This window comes from Manis javanica, chromosome 3, assembly GCF_040802235.1.
Source record: "Manis javanica isolate MJ-LG chromosome 3, MJ_LKY, whole genome shotgun sequence".
Lineage (NCBI taxonomy): Eukaryota > Metazoa > Chordata > Mammalia > Pholidota > Manidae > Manis > Manis javanica.
The window spans coordinates 81246252-81271298 of NC_133158.1; the positions used below are offsets into that span (position 1 = coordinate 81246252).

At 42.5% G+C, this 25047-nt stretch overlaps 1 protein-coding gene across 1 annotated transcript in view; it reads right to left on the reverse strand.

The window, feature by feature from the left end:
* The window catches only part of ARL6 (ARF like GTPase 6), a 54360-nt gene that overhangs the window by 19373 nt on the left and 9940 nt on the right, over positions 1 to 25047 (reverse strand). Inside the window, exons 3-5 of the mRNA XM_037001744.2 lie at positions 16368 to 16429; positions 15892 to 15960; positions 13305 to 13399 (exon numbers count right to left, since the gene is read on the reverse strand). Of these exons, the coding sequence (XP_036857639.1) occupies positions 13305 to 13399; positions 15892 to 15960; positions 16368 to 16429 (226 nt within the window). The remainder of the gene's footprint in view (positions 1 to 13304; positions 13400 to 15891; positions 15961 to 16367; positions 16430 to 25047) is intronic.

Below are 25047 nucleotides of genomic sequence, written 5' to 3' on the forward strand. Positions count from 1 at the left end.
AAACTATAAAAGGGTCAATCACTCATGAGAACAAAACTATTTTAAATGTATATTTACCTAATAAACCAGCTTCCAAATACATAAAGCAAAATGTGACAGTATTAAAGTGACCTACAAAGAAATCCATCATCACAGGTGGATACATCAATGCCCTTCTCTTAGAAATTGGTAGAACAAATACACAAAAAATCATCCGTAAGAATGTGGAAGATGTGAACAACACTGTCAATTGACATTTACAGAATTCTTTACCAAACAACAGTAAAATACATATTCTATTTGATTGCAGATGGAACATCCACAAAACTAGATCATATGTGATAGACCATATATTTCTAAGGATTAAATCATTCAAGTACGTTCTTTGATCAAATGGAATTAAATCAGAAATTGTTAATAAAAGAAACCTAGAAAATTCCCAAATATTTGGGAAATTAAATAACATACTACTAAATAATCCAAGGGTTAAAGAAGAATTCACAAAATAAGTTGGAAAATACTTTGAAACAAATGAAGAAAACCAATGTCAAAATTTGTGAAATGCAGCTAAATTCTTAGAGAATATACATTGCTTTAATTGCTTATATTAGAAAAGAGAGGTGTAAAATCTACCATTTTCATTGGCATCTGAAAAGATAAGAGACAATGAAATACAGTGTAAGTACAGAAAGTTCATAATGAAAATGAGCAGAAGTTAATAAAACTTTTAAGAAGACAAACCAACGGAAGAAATGAGAAAAGCTAGAAGTTCTTGAAAAGTTAATAAAGCCAATAAGAGCTTTAAAAAACTGAACAAGAAGAAAGGGAGGAAACATAATTACCAATATGAGAAATGCAAGAAGATATATCATGCAGATCTTATAAACATCGAAAGGATAAGAGAGAATATTATAAACAATTTTATGCCAGTAAATTTGACAAGTTAAAGAAATTAACAAATTTGGTCACAGATTACCAAAAGTGACCCAAAAGAAATACAAAACTTTAATAGCCTTATATCATTTAAGGAAACTGAATTTATAGTTTGTACCCTTCCTTCCCCATATACACATGCACACACACACACACACAATCCTGACCTAGATGGCTTCACTGGAACAGTCTATCATATAAGGAAGAAATAATACCAATTCTATAAGAATCAAAATAAATACATAAATAAATAAATAGATAGATAGATAGATAGATAGAGTAAGACTATTTACTCTCCAACTCATTTTCTAAGGTTTCTATACTTTTGACAAAAAAATCAGCTGACAACATTACAAGAAATAATTAAAAACTCAAAACTCTCATGAACAAAAACACATCTTTAACAAGGCTTTAGCAAATCCAATTGAATAATATATGAAAAGGTTAATATTCCATGGCCAAATAAACTTTAACTCAGGAATATAAGGTTCATTTAATGTGTGAAAATGAGTAATATAATTTACATGTGAATTATCTTATATAATAGAGTAGAAAATGCATTTAGCAAAATAGAAGATTAGTTTATGATGAAAGCTTTTGAAAAATTAATAATAAAAGGAAACTTTCTTAACCTAATAAAGATGTACAGGATAGTTAACATCACACTGAATGGTAATACTGAATATAAAGAATGAGAATATGATATGGAAACAACCTAAGTGTCCATCAATGGATGGATGGATAAAGAAAATGTGATGTATGTATGTATGTATGTGTACATATGTATTGTACACATACATACATACATACATACACACAGTGGAATATTATTCAGCCATAAAAAATGAAATTACATCTTTTGCAACAACATGGATAGACCTTGAGGGCATTATGCTAAGTGGAATAAGACAGAGAAAGACAAATAATGAACTATCTCACTTACATGTCATATCTAAAAACAAAACAAACAAAAGAACAAGCTCACAGATAGGGAAAACAGATTGGTGGTTGTCAAAGGCAGGAGTGAAGGGTGGGTGAAATGGGTGAAGGGGTCTACAGGTACAAACTTCCAGTTATAAAAGTAATAAGTCACGGAGATGTAATATAGAGCATGATGACTACAGTTAATAATATTGTACTGTATATTTGAAAATTGCTAAGAGAGATCTTAAAAGTTTTTATCACAAGCAAAAAAGAAATTTTGTAACTATGTATGGTGACAGATGTTAACTAGCATTATTATGGTGATCAGTTGGCAATATATACAATCAATACAGATGAATCATGTTTTATGCCTGCAACTTATATATTATAGGTCAATTTTACCTCAATGAAAAGAAAATGGGAATAAGACTTACCACTTCTATTCAACATTGTATCAGAGGTCCTAGCCAGTGCAATAAGATAAGAAAAGAATAAAAGGCACAAAGCCTGAAAAGGAAGCAGTAGAATTTTTGTTGTTGCTGAAGGTTTTCCATGTAGAAAATTATAAGAAATCAACAGCAAAACTATTAGAATACATTAATTTAGCAATGTCCCAGAATACAAAATTGGTATTTTCACATACTGGTAATGAACTATTAGACTATGAAATAAAATATACTATTAACAATATATTCAAAAATATAAAAAAATACAGGGGTAAGTTGAATGAACTATGTGTAAGACCTGTACATAGAAACTGTGAAATGCTAACTTAGAGAAATTTAGAAAAGCCTAAATAATGAAGTGACATACCATGTTCATGAGTTGGAATATTCAATATTAAGAACAAATTTAAGATATCAACTACCTCCAAATGCAATCAGAATGAAGTCTCAGCAGTTGTTTTTTTTTAAAATTAACAAGCTAATTTAAAAACATTTAATAATATGAAGGACCTAAAACTTGAAAAAGCATGCCAGAATTGGAAGATTTATTCTATCTGACTTTAAGATTTACCATAAATCTATACTAATCAATTATATATCATAAATCTATGTTAATCTATTATTTCCTTGTATGAAAGGATATAAAGGGATCAGTGGAACAGAACAGAGTCCAGAAATGACCCATATACAGATAAATAATATTTGATAAGGGTGAAAGTCAAGTGATTTTGACATGTAATTAAGTGGAAAGAATTTTTTCATCAAACATATTTTGGGACAATTGGTTATCTGTATGGAAAAAACACAAAAATTAATTCAAGATGGATCCCAGATTTAAACATAAAAACTAAAACTATAAAGCTACTAGGAGAAAACAAGATAATAGCTTGGCAATTTCAGGGTAAGTAGAGATTTTTTAGAAAATATAGAGCTTATATGTAAAAGACAAAAACTGATAAATCAGACTACATTAAAATTAGAAATATCTGTTCATTAAAGGATACATATGTAAGAAAAAACCAGGCAGGGCACTGGAAAAAAACATTCCAAACACATATATGTGACAAAGGTCTTGTATCTATAATACATGAAGAAATCTTATATTTCAGTAATAAGAGTAATAAGACAATCAAATTAAAATGGGCAAAAGATTTTAAAAGACATTTTCCAAGAGAATGGATAACATTGGCCAAGAGAACATGAAAGAGTGCTCAACATTATTAGTCATCAGGAAAATACAAATTAAAAGCACAGAGAGATCCTTCTACAAACTCAGTAGAAAGGCTAAAATGGAAAAAACTAACATTAATCATTGGAGAGGATGTGGAGCAACTGACTCACATATGCTGCTTCTGAGAATGTGAACTAGTATACTACTTTCAAAAATTAATTAGCAGTTTCTTAAAATATTATGTATATATCTACCCTCAGACCCAGCAATATCATTTCTAGGAGTTTATCAAAGAGAAATGAAAACATATGTCTACAAAAAAAGTCTTACAAGCCTGTTCGTAGCAGTTTTATTCATGATAGCCCTAAACTAGAAACAGTCCAAATGTCAACTTAACAGGAGACTAGATAACCAAATGTGGTATATTTGATAAGGAAAATAACATTTTTCAACATGGCTGATAGGGCAAACAGGAGAATCTCAGCCCTCCTTGACACCCTTCTGGTTTCTTCCACCCTGCTTGCCTCATGCACCAAAATGCAACATATATGGAAGTAGAAAAGTATAAATTGTTCCCCTTGCCTGTGCTTGGGGCTGAGACTTTTGGAGATCACTTTCCTCTGAGCCCAATGGTGTGAAATAAACCTCCCACTCTCCAAGACCTCCGAGTGCCGCTTGGTTCTTCTGTCGAGCGATCCAGTCCAGGTTCCGTAACATTTGGTTCCTTGACTGGGAAACCCAACCGTGCTGGCCCACTCTTGCCACCGGTTTGGAGCAACAGTGGGATGATGATGGAACAAGTAATCATAATGGTGAAGGCACACCCTGCCTAAGCTTTGGCAGTCTCCTGCCCGATAGCCTTGGATCAGCCTGCTCCTCTCCTGCCGGACTCAAGGAGACTTGGTAGGTGAGGACCTGGTTCCGATGTCAGATTACGGTAATGCCTGGGGCCCCTGACCAAGCCAGTTCCCACCCGTCAGGGTGGAAGGGGAGCCTAATCACCTCTCAGAGACCTCTTAGAGGTCTCACAGGTAGGGATTCCCAGGGAGGGAGTGTTCAGAATCTGGTCTGAGTGTGTGAGTGATGGTGCAGAGTGACTGAAACCATTCAGTTTGCACTGAATCTGTGGTTCCATGGCCTGTGCTATGGAATCTGAGCGGGCCCTTTGCCATATTCACAGTTGGCCACCATGACATAATGGTGACTCAGCTTTGGCTGACCTGGCCCAGGACTTATATGGATGCACCTTAGTCAAGGCGGACCAAACTCTCCAAGAGGAGAGTGAATGGACAGGCAACTGATTGATCTCCTCTCTGAAGGAAGCGTCCCCCTCCCTTGTCTGTCTTCATGGTACCGTCTCACAGATATGTCATGGGGTCAGGACACAGCAAACCCACAGTTCTTGAAACCATGATCAAAAATTTTAGGAAGGGATTTCTGGGGGACTACAGAGTAAAATTAACTCTCAACAGGTTGAAAACCCCATATGAATCTGAATGGCCCACCTTTGGTGTAGGATGGCTTCCAGAAGGAACCTTAGATGTCCCAACAGTTCGCCGAGTCTGGGAGGTCATTACTGGAGATCCAGGTCACCCTGATCAGTTCCCATATATACTGACTCCTCGTTAGGAGCTTCCCAGACCCTTCTCTCTTGGGAATAGGCAGAGACAAAGTAGGGTCTTAGTTGCCTCAACAAAGCGGCCAACAAAACACCAACAGAAGCCTGAGCCTCACATATTCTTGCTGCTGATCCAGAGGAAGAACCAATATCACCCCCACTTATGCACCCCCAAGGTCGTTAGCACCCAGCCCCCAGCCCTGACACTCCTCCGCTGTTGGTTTCCCCACTGCCTCCAGGTCCGGAGGACTCACTCTCCCCTGGGCCAGCAGCCAGATTGTGCCCTGACCGGGCAAACACTTTTCAGATGCTGGTACAAAAGACACAGCAGCCCAAGAGGCATGATGAGGATTGGACCATCCAGCTTAGCCAGTCCATGCTTTACTATCAACCCTTCTCCATGACTGACCTCCTCAATTTGAAGCACAACACCCTGTTATACTTGGAGGAGTCACAGCCCTGGTTGATCTCATGGAATCCCTCTTCCAAACCTGTCGGCTGACCTGAGAAGACTGCCAACAGCTTCTCCTCACCCTAATCAACATGGAAGAAAGAAGGTGATTATCAGAGGTACCCACCAATACCTGGAAGAACATGCACCAGTCGGGGTCCTTGATCGGGATGCATAGGCTGAAATCGCTGTCCCCGAGGAGCGCCCTGGGTGGGATTTCACCATGACTGAGGGACACCAGATCTGCCAATATCAGGACGCCCTCCTCCAAGGGATCAAAGCTGGGTCCAAAAGGCCCATGAACATGACTAAAATATCTTCAGTCACTCAACAATCAGGAAAGTCTCCTGGGGACTATTACGAGAGGCTGTGTGAAGTTTATTGCATCTATACCCCCTTCGACCCTGAGTCACAAGAGAGCCAACAAATGGTCAACAGCTCATTTGTGGTCCAAGGTGCCCTGGACATCAGACATAAGCTCCAGAAACTTGAAGGCTTTGCTGGAATGAACATCACCCAGTTGACTGAAATTGCCAACAAAGTATACATGAACAGAGAAGTTCAGGCCAACAGGGAGGCTGAAAAATCAATGAAGAGAAAGGTCAGCCTCCTGGAAGCTGCCCTAAAGGAAAGGGATGACCAAAAGGCAGAAAGAAACCAGCCGCTGAGTGGGGGGAAGCCTAGGACACCCCCCCTAGCCAGGGACCAGTGCACTTACTGTAAAGAGAAGGGTCATTGGAAGAATGACTGTCCCAACTGAGGGAAAGCCCGGAGGCCCAGTCACTACCGGGAAGAACCTCACAGGGAGAAGCTCACTGGCCTGGCAGGAACAGGCTCAGACTGACAAGGACCGGGCTCTCTCACTCTCGGCCCCCATAAGCCCATGGTCAAAATGAAGGTGGAGAGCCAAAACATGACTTTTATGGTCGGCACAGGGGTGGAACACTCTGTGGTCACCCTGCCTTTAGCCTCCTTTAGCGGAAGGACTGTAACTATTCTCAGATCCACTGGGACAAAAGCAGTTCAGCAGCACTTCTGTCAAGCCCACCAGTGTGAACTTGGGGCCACAGGTCTGACATGAATTTCTCTACATACCTGACTGCCTCATTCCCTCCTTGGCCAAGATACACTCTTGAAACTTGGAACCCAAAAAACTTTTGAACCAACTGGACACACTAGCCTCAAACTAAATCTACCATTCCTACCAGTCAAAAAGCCAGGAGGAGGGTACTGACCGGTTCCAGACCTGTGAGCAATCAACAAGGTGACTGTTTTTGTGCACCTGGAAGTCCCAAACCCATATACCCTCCTCAGCCAAATCCTGGGATCTGTCAAATGGTTCCCTTGCTTAGACTTAAAAGATACATTTTTCTGTCTCTGGCAGAGCCAGCCCTTGTTTGCCTTTGAATGGACTGGACAGGATATGGGGTGGAAGATTCAGTTAACACGGACGCGGCTTCCACAAAGGTTCAAGAACTCACCCACTCTCTTTGGAGAGGCATTGGCAGCAGACCTTGCCAACTTTCCGATGGAAGCCATGTGCTGCGCCCTCCTACAGTACATAAATGACTTCCTCCTTGCCAGTGACATCCAAGAGAACTGTACACAGAGCACGAAGGCCCTCCTGCAACTCCTGTCAGACTCAGGATACCGAGTGCACAAATCTGCCAGCAACAAGTCTGGTACTTAGGCTTCCTCCTCACCCAGGAGAAGAGGGCACTAGAGCTGGAGAGGGAAAGAGTGATTACCTCCTCACCCCAGCACCAGACAAAGAAGGGCCTATGAGAATTACTGGGGGGCTACAGGGTTCTGCAGAATCTGGATTCCTGGATTCTCTGCAATGGCAAGACCCCTCTACAGCCTCCTAGGGAGGCCAGACAGAGAGTTCCCTGTCTGCCCTTTGAGACAGAAGAGGCAAAAATCGCCTTCTTGGAAATAAAGGCTGCTTTAGGACAGGCACCAGCCCTAGGCCTGCCAGATACAGAAAAGCCCTTCAATCTCTTTGTACCTGAAAAGGAAAAGGTGTCCCTCAGAGTTCTCACACAGACTGTTGGCCCCTGGCAGCAGCCGGTCGCATACCTGTCAAAGAGACTGGACCTAGTTGTGGCAGGATGGCCACCATGCCTCAGGGCGCTGCCAGACACCGTTCTACTTATTAAGGAGGCAGACAAACTTACCCTGGGAAAAGAACTGAATGTCAAGGTCCCCCATGTGTAGTGTCCCTCATGAACACACAGGGACACCACTTCCTCTCCAACTCTCGGCTAGCGCAATACCAAGGGCTCCTCTGTGAAAACCCACAGGTCACTCGAAACAGTACGGACACCGAACCAGCAACTTTCCTCTCCACCGAAGAGGGGAAACCGGATCATGACTGTTCTGAGGTAACTGACGAAGTCTACACAAGTCGTCCATATCTGCAGGATCAAGCAATACAGAATCCAGAACTCATGCTGTTCAGTGATGGCAGCAGTTACATACAAGAAGGTATCGGGAGAGCAGGTTATGCAGTAACCATTGCCATTGAGGTCTTAGAAGCTAAAGCCCTACTGGCTGGATGGTCAGCACCACAGGCCGAATTACATGCCTTTTCCGAGCCTTCACCATCAGTGAGAACAAGCCAGTATCTACACTGACTCCCAATATGCCTTTGCCGCTGTACACACACATGGGGCAATCTACAAGGAAAGAGGTCTCTTCACTGCAGCAGGAAAAGCAATCAAGAACAATGAAGAGATAATGAAACACCCTGAGGCTGTCTGGCTCCCAAAAGAAGTAGCAATTCTACATTGAACAGGACACCGAAAGGGAAATGACCGTATAACACAGGGGAATCATCTGGCAGATGAAGCAGTTAAAGCAGCAGCCAGTAAGGAGACAGATGAAGCTCCTTCCCTCACCATGGCTCTAATGCTCCCAGTGGAGGCCCTTCCACTCAAGTACACTGAAAAGGAGAAAGACTGGGCCATGGCTGAAGGAGCCACCCTAACCAAGGAAGGGTGGTGGATGTTGCCTGATGGACGCATCTTTGTCCTAACTGCAACAGGAAGGCATCTAGTCGGCAAGTACAATCAGTTCACCCGCCTAGGAAAGACTGCACTGGACTCTGTCCTCAAGAAGCAATTCTACATCAGCCAGTTGCCAGCATTATGTCTCTAACAAGTGAGCGGTGTGTGACTTATGCCAGGAATAACACTCAATCTGTCCCGTGACCCCCTCCAGGTGTCCAAAGGGCAGGAATTGCCCCCTTTGAAGACGTAGAAATAGACTTCACAGTCCAGCCAAGCAGAGGACTCAGACACCTCCTAGTGATAGTGTGTACATACTCTGGGTGGGTTGAAGCCTTCACGACCAGGAGAGAATGAAGTTGAGAGGTAGCCAAAGTTGTCCTAAGGGAGATTGTACCCTGGTTTGGCCTACCGTCTACAATCCAGTGACAGTGGACCTGCATTTGTAGCAGATGGAGTACAGATTTTAACCAAATCTCTCAATGTCACCTGGAAGCTCCACACTGCCTACAGGCCCCCAAGTTCAGGGAAAGTGGAGGGAATGAATTGTATCCTAAAGGGAACCCTAGCCAAGTTCTGTCAGGAAACCGGCCTCCTATGGCTGGACCTACTACCCCTGGCCCTTCTGTGTGCCCATTGCATACTCTGAGCACAAGGGTTTTCCCCTTTTGAACTAGTGTATGGACACCCCTCCCCCCCCCACCTGGGTTTGGGAAGCCTTCCAGGGAACCTATACCAAACGGGATAAGGGGGTAAGGGAAGAGGTCCAAGCCTTAGGAGTCACCCTAAATGAGCCACAACAATACACCATAGAAAGAGCCCCAATCTCCTTGGGGACCCTAGTACATTCCTTCCAGGTGGGGGACTCAGTCTGGGTCAAAAATTGGAGAAAAGACCCCCTCAAGCCTCAGTGGACAGGATCCCACATTGTTGTTCTAACCACTCCCACTGCCCTCAAGGTTTCAGGCATCACTTCATGGGTCCATCACTCCAGAGTGAAGAAGACCCATCACCCGACGAAGAAACACATCAGTGGAGAGCCCAGCCAGATGACAAGAATCCCCTCCACCTCCACATCCGACGAGAACCCACTGACTGATGGACATCTGCATGCCGTGGTTCCTGGCCCTCATCGGTGTGGGATCCCTTATCCTGGGGACTGGACTTTCCACTGCCGCCCCTTCTGACTGGACCATCCCCCACAGAGTTGCCATTGCCATTACTTATTGGGTGACTGTAGGATGTGTTGTTGCATTCGCTTGCTTACATAGCTTCTTTTCCTTCCCTTCCTCCCCCTCCTCTTGGGGAACCTCTGTGCTTGCATAAAGCCAGACAAATGGGGGACTGGGTTCAGTGCCTATATGTACATGCCCACCAAATATTATAAAAGAACAGGGCCACCCTTTGCCTTAAAGATGGGAAAAAGTACTGGACTGGAACAATAAGTAAACAGGATTCAGACTGTGCAATTAGGGGAAGAAAAGGATCCACTGTCTACTGGGCCTACTCACCCACATTGGAATGTCTGATGGGGTGGGGAGTCCAGCATCAGGCACGAAGGGACAGGGATGAAAAGGTCAAGCAGGCCCTAAAGACACTGACTGAAGGGTCAGCTTACCACAATACTGACCTCTCAGGACCTCAACAACTAACTCACACCCTAGCCCCTACCAATCAGGTCAACCAGGTTATCACAGCAGCCTATGAGTTGATTCGAAACATCAGCAGCCAGATACAAGCCTGTTGGCTTTGCTTGCCCTTAACCTGCAGGGCCTATATTGGAACCCCAGTGCCCTCATACTGGAGCTCTATCTACCCAGGCAACCGAAAATTATGCAGCCCAGAACCAGACCAAACTAATTGGTCCGGTAGTCTACAACAGCCAGCGCCAACCCACCGCAGACAACATAACATGCCTGACCAACTCAAAGGCAGATAACATTAGCTATGGCTCCATACCAACCCAGTTGTGTTCCAAAAACTACACCACCAATCAGAAAACTTATTGTGCACCCTCCACCCCAGGAAATTTTCTGCTGTGTGGAAGTATGGCCTTCTGATGCCTCCAGATAAACTGGACAGGTTTATGCATGCCGGTCTTCCTCACACCCGACATTCTGTCCAGTCTGACCAAGAGGTTGAGCAAGCTCTCGGCCCCTTTTCGAGGATACAAAAGCAGGCAGCTTTACGCATGGTTTTGTTGGGTGCAGGAACACTTGCAGGAATTGGAGCAGTGTTAGAATCTTCGCCCCACTTTTACCACAAACTTTCTCAAGAACTAAACAAGGACATGGAAAAGTTTGCACACTCCCTCCTTTCCCTACAAGGTCAGATTAATTCGCGTGCTGCAGCTGTACTCCAAAACCGAGGAGCCCTAGACCTGCTCGGGGCTGAAAAGGGAGGAACCTGTGTATTCCTAGGGGAGGAGTGCTGTTATTATATGAATCAGTCAAGAATCATAGCCACAAAAATCTAAGAACTAAAAGAAAGAATATTAAAAAGGAGAAAGGAATTAGAGATGGGGGATGCGGGGACTCAGCCAGTGGTCCTCCTGGTTGCTCCCACTGGCTGGGCCTCTCAGCTCCATCCTCCTCCTCGTCACTATTGGCCCCTGAGTACTAAATGCCCTCATAAAGTTCATAGAAAACACTGTTACAAATTGAGCAAGGCTATCAGTTTGACAGATCAGGATGATGCCCCCTGAAAACAAAATGTTTAAGAGGGGCATCAGAGGGAGGAGTGACAAGGAAAATATTTAACATGGCCCATAAGGCCTATAAGAGAATCTCAGCCCCCACCGCTTGGGGCCCTTTCAGATTCTTCTTCTGCCCTGCTTGCCGTGGACATCAAAATGCCACATATACAGAAGCAAAAAAGTATAAATTGTTCCCCTTGCCTGTGCTCGGGGCTCAGACCTTTGGAGATCACTCTCCTCTGAGCCCACCAGTGTGAAATAAACCTCCCACCCTCCAAGACCTCCGAGTGCCAATTGGTTCTTCCGTTGGGCAAACCAGTATGGGTCCCGTAATATATTCATATAATAGAACATTACATAGCACTAAAAAGGAGTAAACAAGTGATACATACAACATCACGGGTGATTCCCAAAAACATTATGCTGAATGAAGAAACTTAGGCACAAAAATGTATGTACTTTCCCTCCCCATTTATATGAAATTGTAGAATAGGCAAAATTAAGCTGGTGACAAATCAAATTAGTAGTTCCTCTGGCATAAGGTATGGAGTATGGGGGGTTGATTGGAGAGGGGCATGAAAGAACTTTCTGGGTGATGAAAACATTCTGTTTCTTGATAGGGAGTGTAATTACATCAGTATATGCATGTATTAAAATTTCTGAACTATATATATACTTAAGATCTGAGCATTCACTGTTTATAACTTAAACATGTTAATTTTAAGAAGTTCATACACACTTCAGCTGAGAAATCCCTCTTTTAGGAATCTATCCTATAAAATAAATACATCAGTGCATAAAGTTACATGACAAGGCTTCAGTTAACAAAACCAAGGTTCCCACTGTGTTTAGCAGATTTTGGAGGAACTATTTCATTTTATTGGTCAAAATAACCATGCTTTTGAGGAGAAAGTGGAAAGATTAACACAAAGGGAATACATAATCAAAAATACATTCTTAACCTAGATAAAAGACAGATAAGTTTTTAAAAGTGAAAAACTGAAAAAGGCTGGTAATTTTCCATCCAAATATCTGAGTAAGCTTGAGGCTATCTAACAAAAATACCAAAGTTACTGTGGTTAAGCAGGAAGATTTGTTAGAAAGCCCCACACTACTTCCATTCCATTTCAAACAAATCTACATTTCTTTTAAACCAGAATCTTTTTCTGACAGTCCAAGCACGAAAACCATTTTAAATCTTTTTGCATGAGTAAGGCTAGAAATAGAGTCCCACTATACTTACTGGAGCATTGTTTATACTGTGGGGAAAAAAAAGACTATCAACTGAATAACCAGTGGTACACTCATAGTATGGCATATTAGGCACCATTAAACAGAATAATTACACTTACACAATTTGACTTTTAAGGATATCCATCATGTAGTATTATTTGAGAATAGATAGATACAGAAGAGTGTACAGAATATAATGCCATTTTAGTATATAACAATGACAGTCCTCATAGCCCCTGACACTACGTATCTTTGGGATCTGTGTGTGTGTGTGTGTGTGTGTGTGTGTGAGAGAGAGAAAGAGAGAGAGATATGGTATATATAAAGGTATGAGAGAAAGAATGCCAAATTGTTAATACTGGTATCTTGAAAGGGGGGTAGCGTTTAAAAATAGAAAATATGTTTTAAAAGAATTCCCACAATAAATATGTAAGGCATGCTGTGATTACACATATATTCATACAGAAAAAATGGTAACCAAAATAATTTTAATGAGTGTTGTTGAAATATATGGATTTTCACTTTCTTCCTTTTCATTTTTCTCTCTGCATTTTTTGCTATTAATGCATATTATCTGTGCAATCAGAAAAAAAAGGGCATTTTCATTCAGGGGGGAATAAAGGTCAGAGACCTAGAAAACACCACAAAAAACTTTGAAATTAAAGAAATATCTGGTGCTATAGGTAAAGATTATGAATTCTGCATAATTAGTATGCTTTAACATTTTTTAATTTAAATAAAAGATAATTACAGCGTAAAGGACACATTTTGCCAACACCAAAGAATAAAACATACATAAACAGATGTCAAAGCCCAGATATCACAGAATGAAAGGCACAAAAATACCTGGATGATTCAGAAGAGTATCAAGTTCTTCTTTGGCCACAACCATTCTTAATCTATCACTGCTATCAATAACAAAAATAATGGCTTGTCCGTCTCTGTATAAAATGAAGAATGAAAAAAAATTAAAGACAAATTTATACATTTTTCTACGTTTACTTTCTATTTAAATTTCCTAACCTGTGTTAACCTCTTACTGTCCTATGTCCATTTATCTTTACAGGCTTTGGTAAGGATTCTTATTAGTTTATTTGAGTGATTAATATATTAATTATTAGACATGTTTCATGTAAAATAATTTCATTTGGAGATATGGTAAATTTAATGACCTGTTATTTCATAATTTAAAAAGTAAAACCATAATCCTATTATACAGATACAATCACCATTAATATTCTCATGTAATTTGACTCCCACATTTATATTCAATATGAATACCTAGATCTGTATTTATATGGAATCCTGTTTCATACCCTGCCTTTTGGATATATATACATACAATTTCATTTATTTTTTTCTCTTGCTGATTTATGTTTATTATGGAATGTTAACTGAAAATGCAGGATAAAAAATTATACATGGTACATAATTTAGAAGGCTTCTTTCTCAATTATGTAAAGTGGTATATATTTCGAAAAACAAGAACCCTCCAAAAAGATTAACAATGATAAATTTATTAAAAGTGAAATTTAACTATACAATAACTAACATTACAGAATCATGTGATAATAAACTTCCTTTATAATCCAAAAATAAATGCTATTAATTGGTTTGGTGCATATTCCATCAACAGTTTTCTTCTCTTTATATATACTAAGCACATATTTTTATTAAGAATGATATTTTCCTTTATATAATTGAGATATGAAAAAAAGTTATTATAAGCAATGCTAAACACACATTCTTTTATGTACCTCTTTGCCCACTAGTCCTAGTCATAGGATACTTTTCAATATGCAAAAATGATGGCTGGAGGGCATGAATATTTTTCATTTTAAGAGATACTGATAAATTACCCCAAAAAAAGATGTTGCTTTCCTGCTGTGAAAGTAGCTTGTTTTGCCAATAGTAGATTAATCTTTTAACCTCTTTCAGTCTAATCAATTAAAATGCACTTGTTCTTCCATAATTAGAGAATTACAAAGATATAAAATATAAATTTACTATTATTGTAGATGTCTCAATAGTAATCATATTCAATTTTCTACTATTTATCTGTAATATTCCTGAATTCATTAACTTCTTCCAAAAAGATTTTGAAGGAAAAAAAGTTAAAAATCAGAAAAAAGAATCCTTTTTCTGAAATACTATTATCTGTGTATTTTGTTCCCAATAAAGTAATTAAAATAAATGTTATTTTAAAAAATAGCTAAAGTAAATATATTTTTTAAAAAAGGAATTATTTACCAATGAATTGGAGGAATAAAAAAATCATATACTAAAAACTCAGGTTTCCTAAAAACAACAACAAAAAAACCCCCAAAAAACAAAACACATTTCCCTAGGGCATTTATTGCAGGATAACAAAAACATGGCACTTTTTCGTTTCCAAACTCAAATCTCAAGCACTATTTTCTCTCTACCCTAGAGATCCCCTGGGTCTGTACAATTTAAATAGGCCTTCAATCTATTCAAGTACTCATTGCAAAGAATATCTGGAATAAATTTCCTTTGGTTCCTATCTGAGGAATACCATGTTTGTTCCCACATTAGAAGGAAAGATTAATTAGTCAAAACTAAAATCTGGTCTGGCAGTCATCAATGCTAATCCAAAGAAAGAGTTCATAATGACAACGGGCATTTAGTCAAGGGATACTGTTTATAAGTTTCACGTTTGTAAATTTCATATTCCAAAAGTGAGTTATGTTGCTTTTAAATGAAGGAGTCCTAGCAATACTGGAAGTAGATGAATTTCTTTCAACACCACATGCACATCATGAGAGGGTATAACACATAGGATGCAAGTAAATGGAGAGTTGTTAATCTGAAGAAATTAGTGAGCACCTGATTTGAATATGCTGAGAAGTATCTGCAAAGACTTGCTTGTAGAACAAACCAATCAACTGTCAGGTAGTACTGTTATAATAACTAAATTTATTTACTGATCTACATGCCCAGCAATATTCTTGGCCTTGAAGAAATAATGAATAAAAAATAATCCCTGCCCTTGAGGAGCACAGTCCCATTAGGGAAGCAGCCATGATACATAACTTTAAGACATAGTAATCACAATGACAGAGATGTGAATGGACTAAGTAGAGGGTGAACACTGGAGACAGAATCACTGGGTGAAACAGTGCAACTTTACAGAGGAGATGACTTTTGAGTTAGTCCTTAAAGCATAAATATGTTAACTTTAAGTTGCAGAGAAGTAGGGTAGAAAAAGAGCATTAAAAATAAGAGAACAGCACATGCAAAGGTCCATGGTCATGAAGGATCTGAAGCATTTGGGAAATAATGTCAAGTATGACTGTACTTTTTCTAAAATTAGTAAATGTGCTTAAATTATATGAAAACTAAACATTGCAACTCAGCCTATGTGGTCATTTGGATTTCTAATCATTTAACCAACATTCACAAACATACTTACTTATAATAGTGTTCCCAGAGATTTCTGTACCTTCCTTGACCGGACATGTCAAATACTGTAAAAGACAAACTACAAAACAAAACAAAACCTATCATTACATCATAATCTACTAATTTAAGGTGCAACATTTATTTAAAATTTTACATTATCTGCAAAGAAGCCACCCTTGAATATGCAATGTTCAATTTGGGTCAGTTTTCAAGTACAAGTACCATAAAATGAATTTAGTGAATATAAATAAGATTTTACAAGGAATAACACATAAAAATAGATATTTTCTTTGCTAGTGAGGTTATCAGAGTTTGTCTAAATTGTAAATACTGAAAACGAATCCAGAGGTAATGGTACAAATATTTTAACACTTAAGGGCTTCTGAAGCAACAAATTACCTTTTCTGAGAGTAGAAAGAATGACTAGGTAGACCTAATATCATTTTTTACCTACATCTTAGTCACAAGTATTATAAAACGAATTACCTGGACGATTTGAATTTCTCTATGCTGAATCCTATTGTTGGAACTATATCTTGTGACTGAGCCTTTAAGAGAAAAGACAAAGTTTAGAATTTGCATTACCAAAGATGAATTTTTCTTCAGGTTAAAAATAGCATCTAGATTTTCTAATTCTAAAATTTGTTACTAAGGAGATAATAGGATTAAACAAAATTTATAATTTTTGCAATAAGATCACTGTGTATGAATCTTTTGCAGAAGTTTAAGGTTTACTACATACGAATCTGCATAACATGTATTTCCACATTTTGTGGCTTGCTTCAAGTTACCATGGACTTAAAGTGGTTTGATAAGTCACCCCAAGCTCATATATAGAACTTTCAATACATATTTATTAACTTTATTTATGCTACGAGGGAGGGACTCTTCTCATGTGTAGATGGTGAATATACATGGTCCTGCTTTCATGATGCTTATAAACTAGAGGAGGTAAACACCAATAAACAACTAAGTTACAAATGCACACAATTTTGGCAGCGGTAAGTGCAGTGCAAGGTGACTGGGGGTTGGGGGCAATAGGCAGTGGGGTGTGTATGGGGCATGCAATAAGGGTGCTCTGGAAAAGCCTCTCTGAGGAGGTGATATGTGACCCAGATGTAAACATCAAGAAAGGGAGAAGCTCTGACAGGATCTTGGCAAAGAACAACCCCAGTCAAAGGAATTAGCTAACATAAAGACCCCAAGGCAGGAAGGAACCTGCCCCTCAGGAAGCCCCTCAGGAAAAGCAGGTGGCCTGTACTGCTGAAGAGTAAGGAGTAAGACAAAGAGCTGTATTTAACGAAGTAGAAGAGGCTAGGTCCTTGAAGGCCATAGCGGGGAGTTCTGTGTGGAGAAGAGACTGCAAGGGGGCAAGGGTAGGCGGGACACCTGCTGCCACATCCCACAGGAAGTAAATGCCTTCCACTAACAACTTAACTCATCTGACGTCTCCTTACATTTCCACTATAAAAACTGTTTCTCCTTTTTGATAAAGATTCACCCACTTTCTGATCCAGATGCCTCGAGCTACTCTTGACTCCTCCATTTTTTACATTCTCTATATAACCATTCTCTAAGCTTTACTGGCTCTCTCTAGCTAATTTAATTCAGGCTTTTGTCAATTCTTCCTTTGAATTACTACAATAGCCTTCTAATTACTCCTAATTGCTAATATGCTACCTTAAATAAGTTACTCAACTTCTCTAAGTCTTAATTTTCTCAAATGTGAAATGTATTATTAATTTAACTCATAAAGTTATCATAAGAATTAAATGAGTTAATAGATGAAAAATACTCAGTATGTCTGGTCCACAGTAAATTCTCATGGAATGTTTGCTGCTACTATAGTTATACTCTCACTGATTTTAGTTTCATCCCCAATGTTCTCTATACAGCCACAAGCAGAACTTAAAAAAATCCCCCTTCAGTTTATCTCTTTGCTTTTATGTGAAAGCAGGAGTAGAGGGGAATTTGTTGCTTCATATCATGATGCTCATTTAAATTCAAATGGAGAGGCAGTCGCAGGAGCTTGGTCCCCTTAATATGCAAGTGAAAACGCCTCCCCAGAGCTGCCCTGGTTTTGCTTTTCTGGTTTGTTTATTCAGCTTTTCCTTCCATCCTATGAGCTCCCAGTATTCTTCCAAAATATCTTTTCTTTTTGTTTATGTTAGACAGAATATATTTCCTGGTATTCATATTCCTGCCTCATACCTTAGGATTCCTGTATAAGACAACAAACTTTGGAATAAAGAGTTCCTAATTTTTGTTGTTCCAAACCTCACTGTTTTGATTTTAAGTGTTCTCATGTGCCAATCATGTGATAAAATCATCAGCTATTATTATTAGGAAAACACACCAATAACAAGGAGGAATAAAAAACAAGTGAGGAAGTTAAAAGTTTAAAGAAATCTCAGAAAATATACCTCCAAATAGTAGCCTTGCCTTCACTGAATCCTAATTAGAACATTGGTTTAGCCTCTCCACAATCACTCAGCTTCTTCACAAACTGGTTTTGCTTATAGAGAAGTTCCCCTTTACTTGCTATTTTACTGAATAGGGATAAGATTAATCAACTTTTTTTCTTTCCCCTTACTTTTAAAGTTCCAATGGAAGATAACTAGAAAGAAGAAATTCTACAAATTAATCATGATAGGGCAAGATATGTGAGCTGGTGCTTCCAGATACAAGTAGGGTTAATTTTTCTTTAAATATTTCCAAAAGATAGTCTCCAACATTAATCTTCCTTTGCTCTATCCAGGAACAAACAGATTTGCTCATTCTTTATATTGGAAAGGAAACAGTACAAAGCAAGCAGAGTGTAGGAATTATTACCTAACTGGAATAGTCCATCTTAGAGAGCCTAAGGACAGACAAACATCAACAAGAATAAAACAACATCTCTGAGAGAGACCCTGAAGGGTCCCCACCAGTAAGATGGCAAACTTTCAGCTTCTCTTCGGGGTCCTCAGTTCCCGCCGGCGCCACCTGAAGCCCAATCACCTCTCACCCCCCTCCCAATCCCAGCACCTAGCCAACAGCCACCAGCCCCGTAGAAGTGACACCTCAATCAATTCATGCCCCCTCCTATATAACCCAGCACCTTTCCCTAATAAAGCGGAACTCTCCGGTGAATTGCTGCTATGTGTCGCTCCTTTCCTTTCATTGGTGCCGAAACCCGGGAGACGGGACACCCCAACTGGGCCCCGTCTTCCCCCGACACCAGCAGCAGCTTGCACTCGTCCTCTTTTTCCGGCGCTGGCTCATCACACTCACCACTCCTCTCTGGCCTTTAGGTAAGTTTCCCTCCTGGAGTGGGCCACTCTTCCCCGAGCTATCGCAGTGCCATTGACCGTGATCGTCCGGCAAGGCCCTGACGCTCGGGGATGAGGAGGGAACTCTCCCTGCCTCAGGCCTTCACGGCTGCGGCGGACCCTCAGGCCCCTCCTCCAAAAGCCATAAATCCCCGCCTCAAGCCTTTACGGCTGCGGCAGATGCTCAGGCCCCTCCTCCGACAGTCAAACGCATTCACCATCCCTTCCATCAGTGCTGAAAGTTTTTAAGCAAAATTTCCCCGGGGTGGGCCACTCTTCCCCGAGCTATCGCAGTGCCATTGAATGTGATCGTCCGGCAAGGCCCTGACGCTCGGGGATGAGGAGGGAACTCTCCCCGCCTCAGGCCTTCATGGCTGCGGCGGACCCTCAGGCCCCTCCCCAAACAGCCATAAATCCCCGCCTCAAGCCTTTACGGCTGCGGCGGACGCTCAAACCCCTCCTCCGACAGTCATAAATCCCCGCCTCAGGCCTTCACCGCTGCGGCTGACTCTCAGGCACCCCCCTCCAACAGCCATAAACGAGGTGACTCCTTTGTGGATGAGAACGCTCCCTTTTCCCCCCCTCCTTCTGCTCCGTCCACCGAAAATGCCTAGCGCTAGGTACCTCGTGACTCCGGCACTCTGCCTTCTTAGGGAAGTCTGGGTGACGACCCACACTTCGCAAGAAATTCCGACTCGTATACGAGTTTCCGCAGACCACCAAGGATCATCAGGGACGCCCTTTGTCTCCTTGTGGTCTGCTTCCAGTCCGAGGATCTCCGTTCGTCTTCCCCTGTTTGTCTCCTCTGTCCGTTAGCCATGGGAGCCTCCTCATCCCTCCCTGAAAGTTCACCTCTTGAATGCCTGCTTAAGCATCTGGCTACCCTCTCCCTGATGCCTGATATAAAACCAAAACTTCTCCGTAAATATTGCTCCCAAGATTGGCAGACATACCCCCTAGACAATAAAAACCAATGCCCTGCAGGGGGAACTCTTGATCCTAACATCACTCGCGATCTTTTTAACTACTGCCAGCGCCTGAAAAAATGGAAGGAGATTCCCTATATCGAAGCTTTCCGCCTCCTCCTCTCCCCGCCCCCTCCCAAGTTCTCCTAGCCTGCAAGCCGCCGCCCCCGCAGAAGCCTCTAGTTCATTCCCTTCCCCTTCTTCTCCTACAACAGCCCTTCTCCCTTCCTCCCCAACCATCTCCTCCCCCATCTCACCTCCTCCACCTTCATTCCCTGCAGATTAAGCCTGAGCCTTTCAGCCCCCCTTTAACTAGGTCCCAGGAGCCTCCTCCGTCTGTGCCCTCATCACCTGTTTCTCCCCTGTTAGGGACCGCCTTTGTCTTCTCACATGTTTGTAGAGAGAATGGGAAAGCACCTCCCCCCATGTCTGAACGCAGCATGGGAAAGCACAAGCTAGAGAACAACCGGTGCAGTCCTTAGAAGTTATCTGTCCACAAAAACATATCTTGCCAAGACTCCTCACTCTGAAAATAGGGAGACCTTGAAGATGTGTAGAAACACCGCCCCTGCTTCTAGCTATGCCCTTCCCCCACTTGCCGATGTGGCAGGAATAGAAAACAATGCATTCCATAAGCAATTAACTGGAGCCCTGCTGTAGCTCAGTAGAGCATGGGACTCTTAACCTCAGAGTCATGAGTTCAAGCCCAACTAAAGCAGCAGAGGCAAGCAGCTGGGCTGCTAGCTGGCGACATGTGGGTCCGATTCTATCTTTCTTTATTTTCTTTGCCCCCCTTCTGCACTTCAGGACCTGCTCGACTAGGCAAGGCTAGACTGCGTCACTCCCCCACAGACTGAGCCAGAACCCTTCAGTCCCCCTCAGACTCAGTCCCGAGAGCCTCCCAAAATTATCGCCCGCCTCCGGGAGGTAGCAGGATCCAAAGGCAGCGTGTGCGTTCACATCCCTTTCTCCTTAAGAGATTTAGCCTAACTAGAGAAATGCCTAAGTTCCTTTTCCACTGATCCCATGACATACATCAGGGAGTTTCAATAGACTCTCCAGTCTTACAGCCTCACACATCATGACATTTTCATGCTCCTGGCCAATACGCTCCTCCCTGAAGAGCGTAGACGAGTTTAGGACTTCGCCCAAATGCAGGCTACTGAAACCCACAGGACTGACCCCACCTATCCCCCTGGCCCCACTGCTGTCCCCGAACAAGACCCACACTGAAATTATAACACCGCCATGAGTCTCCGCTCTCGAGATATTTTTGCCTCCTGCTTAATAGCAGGTCTGAAAAAGGGCAGCTTGTAAAGTAGTCAATTTTCAAAAGCTCCAAGACATAATTCAAAAGAGAGATGAAATCCCCTCCGAGTTCTTAGACAGACTCACTCAAGCCCTATTACAGTATACCAGCCTGGACCCAGAAACACCTGAAGGAAGACATGTCCTTATGACATACTTCCTAGCTCAAGGCTACCCCGACATTAAAGCTAAACTCAAAAAGTTAGAACAGGGCCCCGCTACCCCACAGACTGAGATCCTAACAGTGGCCTTTAAAGTCTTCCATAAGCGGGAGGAGGAGAAAGAATGCCGTAAACAAAAGGCTGATCAGGCCAATTTCCAGATGTTGGCCCAGCTGATAAAACCACAACCTGGGCGCCCCTCTACAAACAAGCCCCCCCAAGAGCTTGTTTCAAGTGCAGAAAAGAGGGACATTGGTCAAGGGCGTGCCCCTCCTCCAGATCTCCTACCACCCCATGCCCCAGATGCCACAAGAAGGGCCACTGGGGGTCTGATTGCCCAACCACCCGAAGGGGAGGCTGGACGAACAACCCCCATCCTAAGCCCGCCGTAGTGGGGCTGGCAGAAGAAGATTGATGGGGCCCGGGGGCTTCTCGCCCGACCATTTCCATCACCAAACAGGAGCCCAGGGTTACTTTAACAGAAGACGGTCACCCCATCTCCTTCCTCCTAGATACAGGAGCCACCTTCTCAGTCTTGTGAGAATACCGGGGCCCTACCACGCCAGCCATTACTCCTATAGTCAGAGTAGGAGGTAAACAGATTTTCCCATTAAACCCCCCACCCACCCTTTTATGCACAATCCAAGACAATCCCATACCTTTCTCCCACTCCTTCCTGGTTATGCCCCAGTGTCCCATCCCTTTACTAGGACGAGACATCCTTTCCCTCCTCCACGTTTCCATAACTATATCCACTCCCACAGCCCCCAGTACTCCCTTTCTGATGGCCCTCATAGCCGACGACCCCCCTCTACCCAATGAAAGCTCCGGTTCTGCCCTCATACACCCTGTAAATCCCAAAGTTTGGGACATTACAAGCCCCTCCGTGGCTCTATGTCCCCCTGCCTCTATCAAATTATGTGACCCCTCTCAGTATATCTGTCAGCCCCAATACCCCCTAACCACTTCAGCCCTCATAGGCCTCCAACCCATCATTCAAGCAGACCCACTCACTCCCCATTTAATACCCCCATATTAGCTGTTAAAAAAAACCAATGGATCTTTCCGCCTTGTCCAAGACCTTCGCCTCATCAACATAGCCATTGTCCCTATCCATCCCTTAGTTCCAAATCCATACAGCCTCAGCATCCCACTTCTCAGTCGTAGATCTCAAGGACCCATTTTTCTATCCCTCTAGACCCCTGCTCCCAAGATTTTTTCATCTTCACCTGGACAGACCCATACACAAGACATTCTGAACAACTTACCTGGACAGTTTTGCCACAAAGCTTCCGAGATAGTCCCCATATTTTCAGACAGGTCCTAGCTCAAGACCTCAGTTTCATCATGATCACTCCAAGTCCACCTTATTATAATACATGGACAATCTTCTACTCTGCAGTCTCTCGTGGGAACAGTCTCAACTTGACACTGCCTCCCTACTTAACCTTCTAGCGTCCAGAAGTTACCGAGTATCCCCCGTCAAAGCTCAAATCTCTTCCCCTCCTGTCACTTACCTCAGATTCCTTCTATCTCAACAAAGAAAGTCCATTACCTTAGACAGAAAATGGCTCCTCTCTGACCTGCCCATTCCCAAAACCAAGACAAAAATCCTTTCCTTTCTAGGCCCTTTCTAAGCCTAGCTAGATATTTTAGAACGTAGATCCCTAACTTCTCCCTGCACCCTGTTGGCAAGACCCCTATACATCCTCAGCAAGAGCCCCACTAAAAAACCATTATCCTCCTCACCCCGACACTCCTTCATTAAGCTCCGTCAAGCCCTTGTAGAAGCCCCAGCTCTCCGTCTTCCTGATTTGTCGAAGCCCTTCTCATTATACATTCATGAGAGGTCCAGTCAAGCTCTAGGAGTCCTAGGCCAATATGCTTTGCCCCAGTAGCTTATATCTCCAAGCAATTAGACCCCACAGTTCAGGGATGGGCCCCCTGCCTACGAGCATTAGCCGCTAGACAGCTCTTGCAGAAAGAAGCTCATAAACTGAGATTCAGAGCGCACCTTACCATTCTGTCCCCACATCACCTAAAAGATCTCTTAACCTACAAAAGTTTACAGACTCTCCCTCCCTCCAGACTCCTCACCTTACTGTCCTCTTTCCTCCAAAATCCTGTTCACCCCCTTTGCCATCCATACCCGAATCATGACTTTTTCCTCCTTTACTGCTCTCTTGCTTTTTTTCCTCATTCCTATTGTCTTCCCCAGCACCCCAGCCTCCTTTGTATGGCGATTCAAAGTCAGACAGACTTACACACAGCATCAAACAAAAGTTACTGCCCTCATTGCCACACCAGACTGCCCTCTGAAAAGCTGCTCTGAGCCTTTATACCTCCACTTTCCTCCCTCCACTGAAGTGTTCACTAGCAGCTACCCTTATTCTCCCTACCTCTGCTTCCTCTATGACCAAAAACAAGCCTATTGCAGGCGATGGCCAGATACCTACAGGAGATGTCCCTACTAGTCTTGCACCATTCACTACATGAGTAACTTCCAGTACCCACAGTATTACTCCTCCAACCGTTTCATGAAATATCCCAATGGCTCATTCTCCTTATCAATCCCAGATCCCTGGGACTCTCGATGGGCTGCCAGAGTCACAGCCTCAGTTTACTACGGGGGGTCCTCGACCCCCCACAGTACCCTTCATATCTCTCGAAAGTATGTTCCCTCTCATTCCCAGATCTCTCAAGTTGCATCAGATAGCAGACATTCCGAAAAAGTCATTATCCAAACTCTTGATGGCGCCTCTTCATCTTCTTATCCCCACCCCTCTTCCCATTTCTCCTACTCTTCATTACAGCTCATTCAGGACACCACCATCTTTCTCAACCACACCCTTAACACAGCCAATTGTTTCTTGTGCGCATCACTACAGCGCCCACTGCTGGCCGCTGTGCCCCTTAATATTTCCAACTACTCCTTCCATGCAGAAAGACAACCCCTCTGCCCCCTGGCAGACACACCCCTATGGGAACCAGAATACGCAGATAATCTCACCATCCACCACTGTGTAAACCCAACTCCACCCCCTTCCAGCGCACTTCACTGCCTCTCTATCTACACCCCTACCTCCGGCTCTAAGACTTTTACGCAACCGGGACACTTCTTTTAGTGTAATAGCAGTCTTTTCAACTCACTGCCTCTCAACTCCGATACACCCTGCATTCTCGTCACCCTAATCCCACAGTTAACACTTTACAGCGTGGCAGAATTCCTTGAGCTCCAACCTCCCTTGCCCTCGCGCACAAAAAGAGCTGCTTTCCTTCCCATCATGGTCAGTAGCTCTTTGATCACCTCAGCCATTGGGGCAGGGTTTTCGGGAGAAGCCTTGGGTCACTCTCTATAGGCAGTTAGAGATCTCAACGCCAAACTTGAGGGAGCCCTGACATCCACTGCCGATTCTCTAGC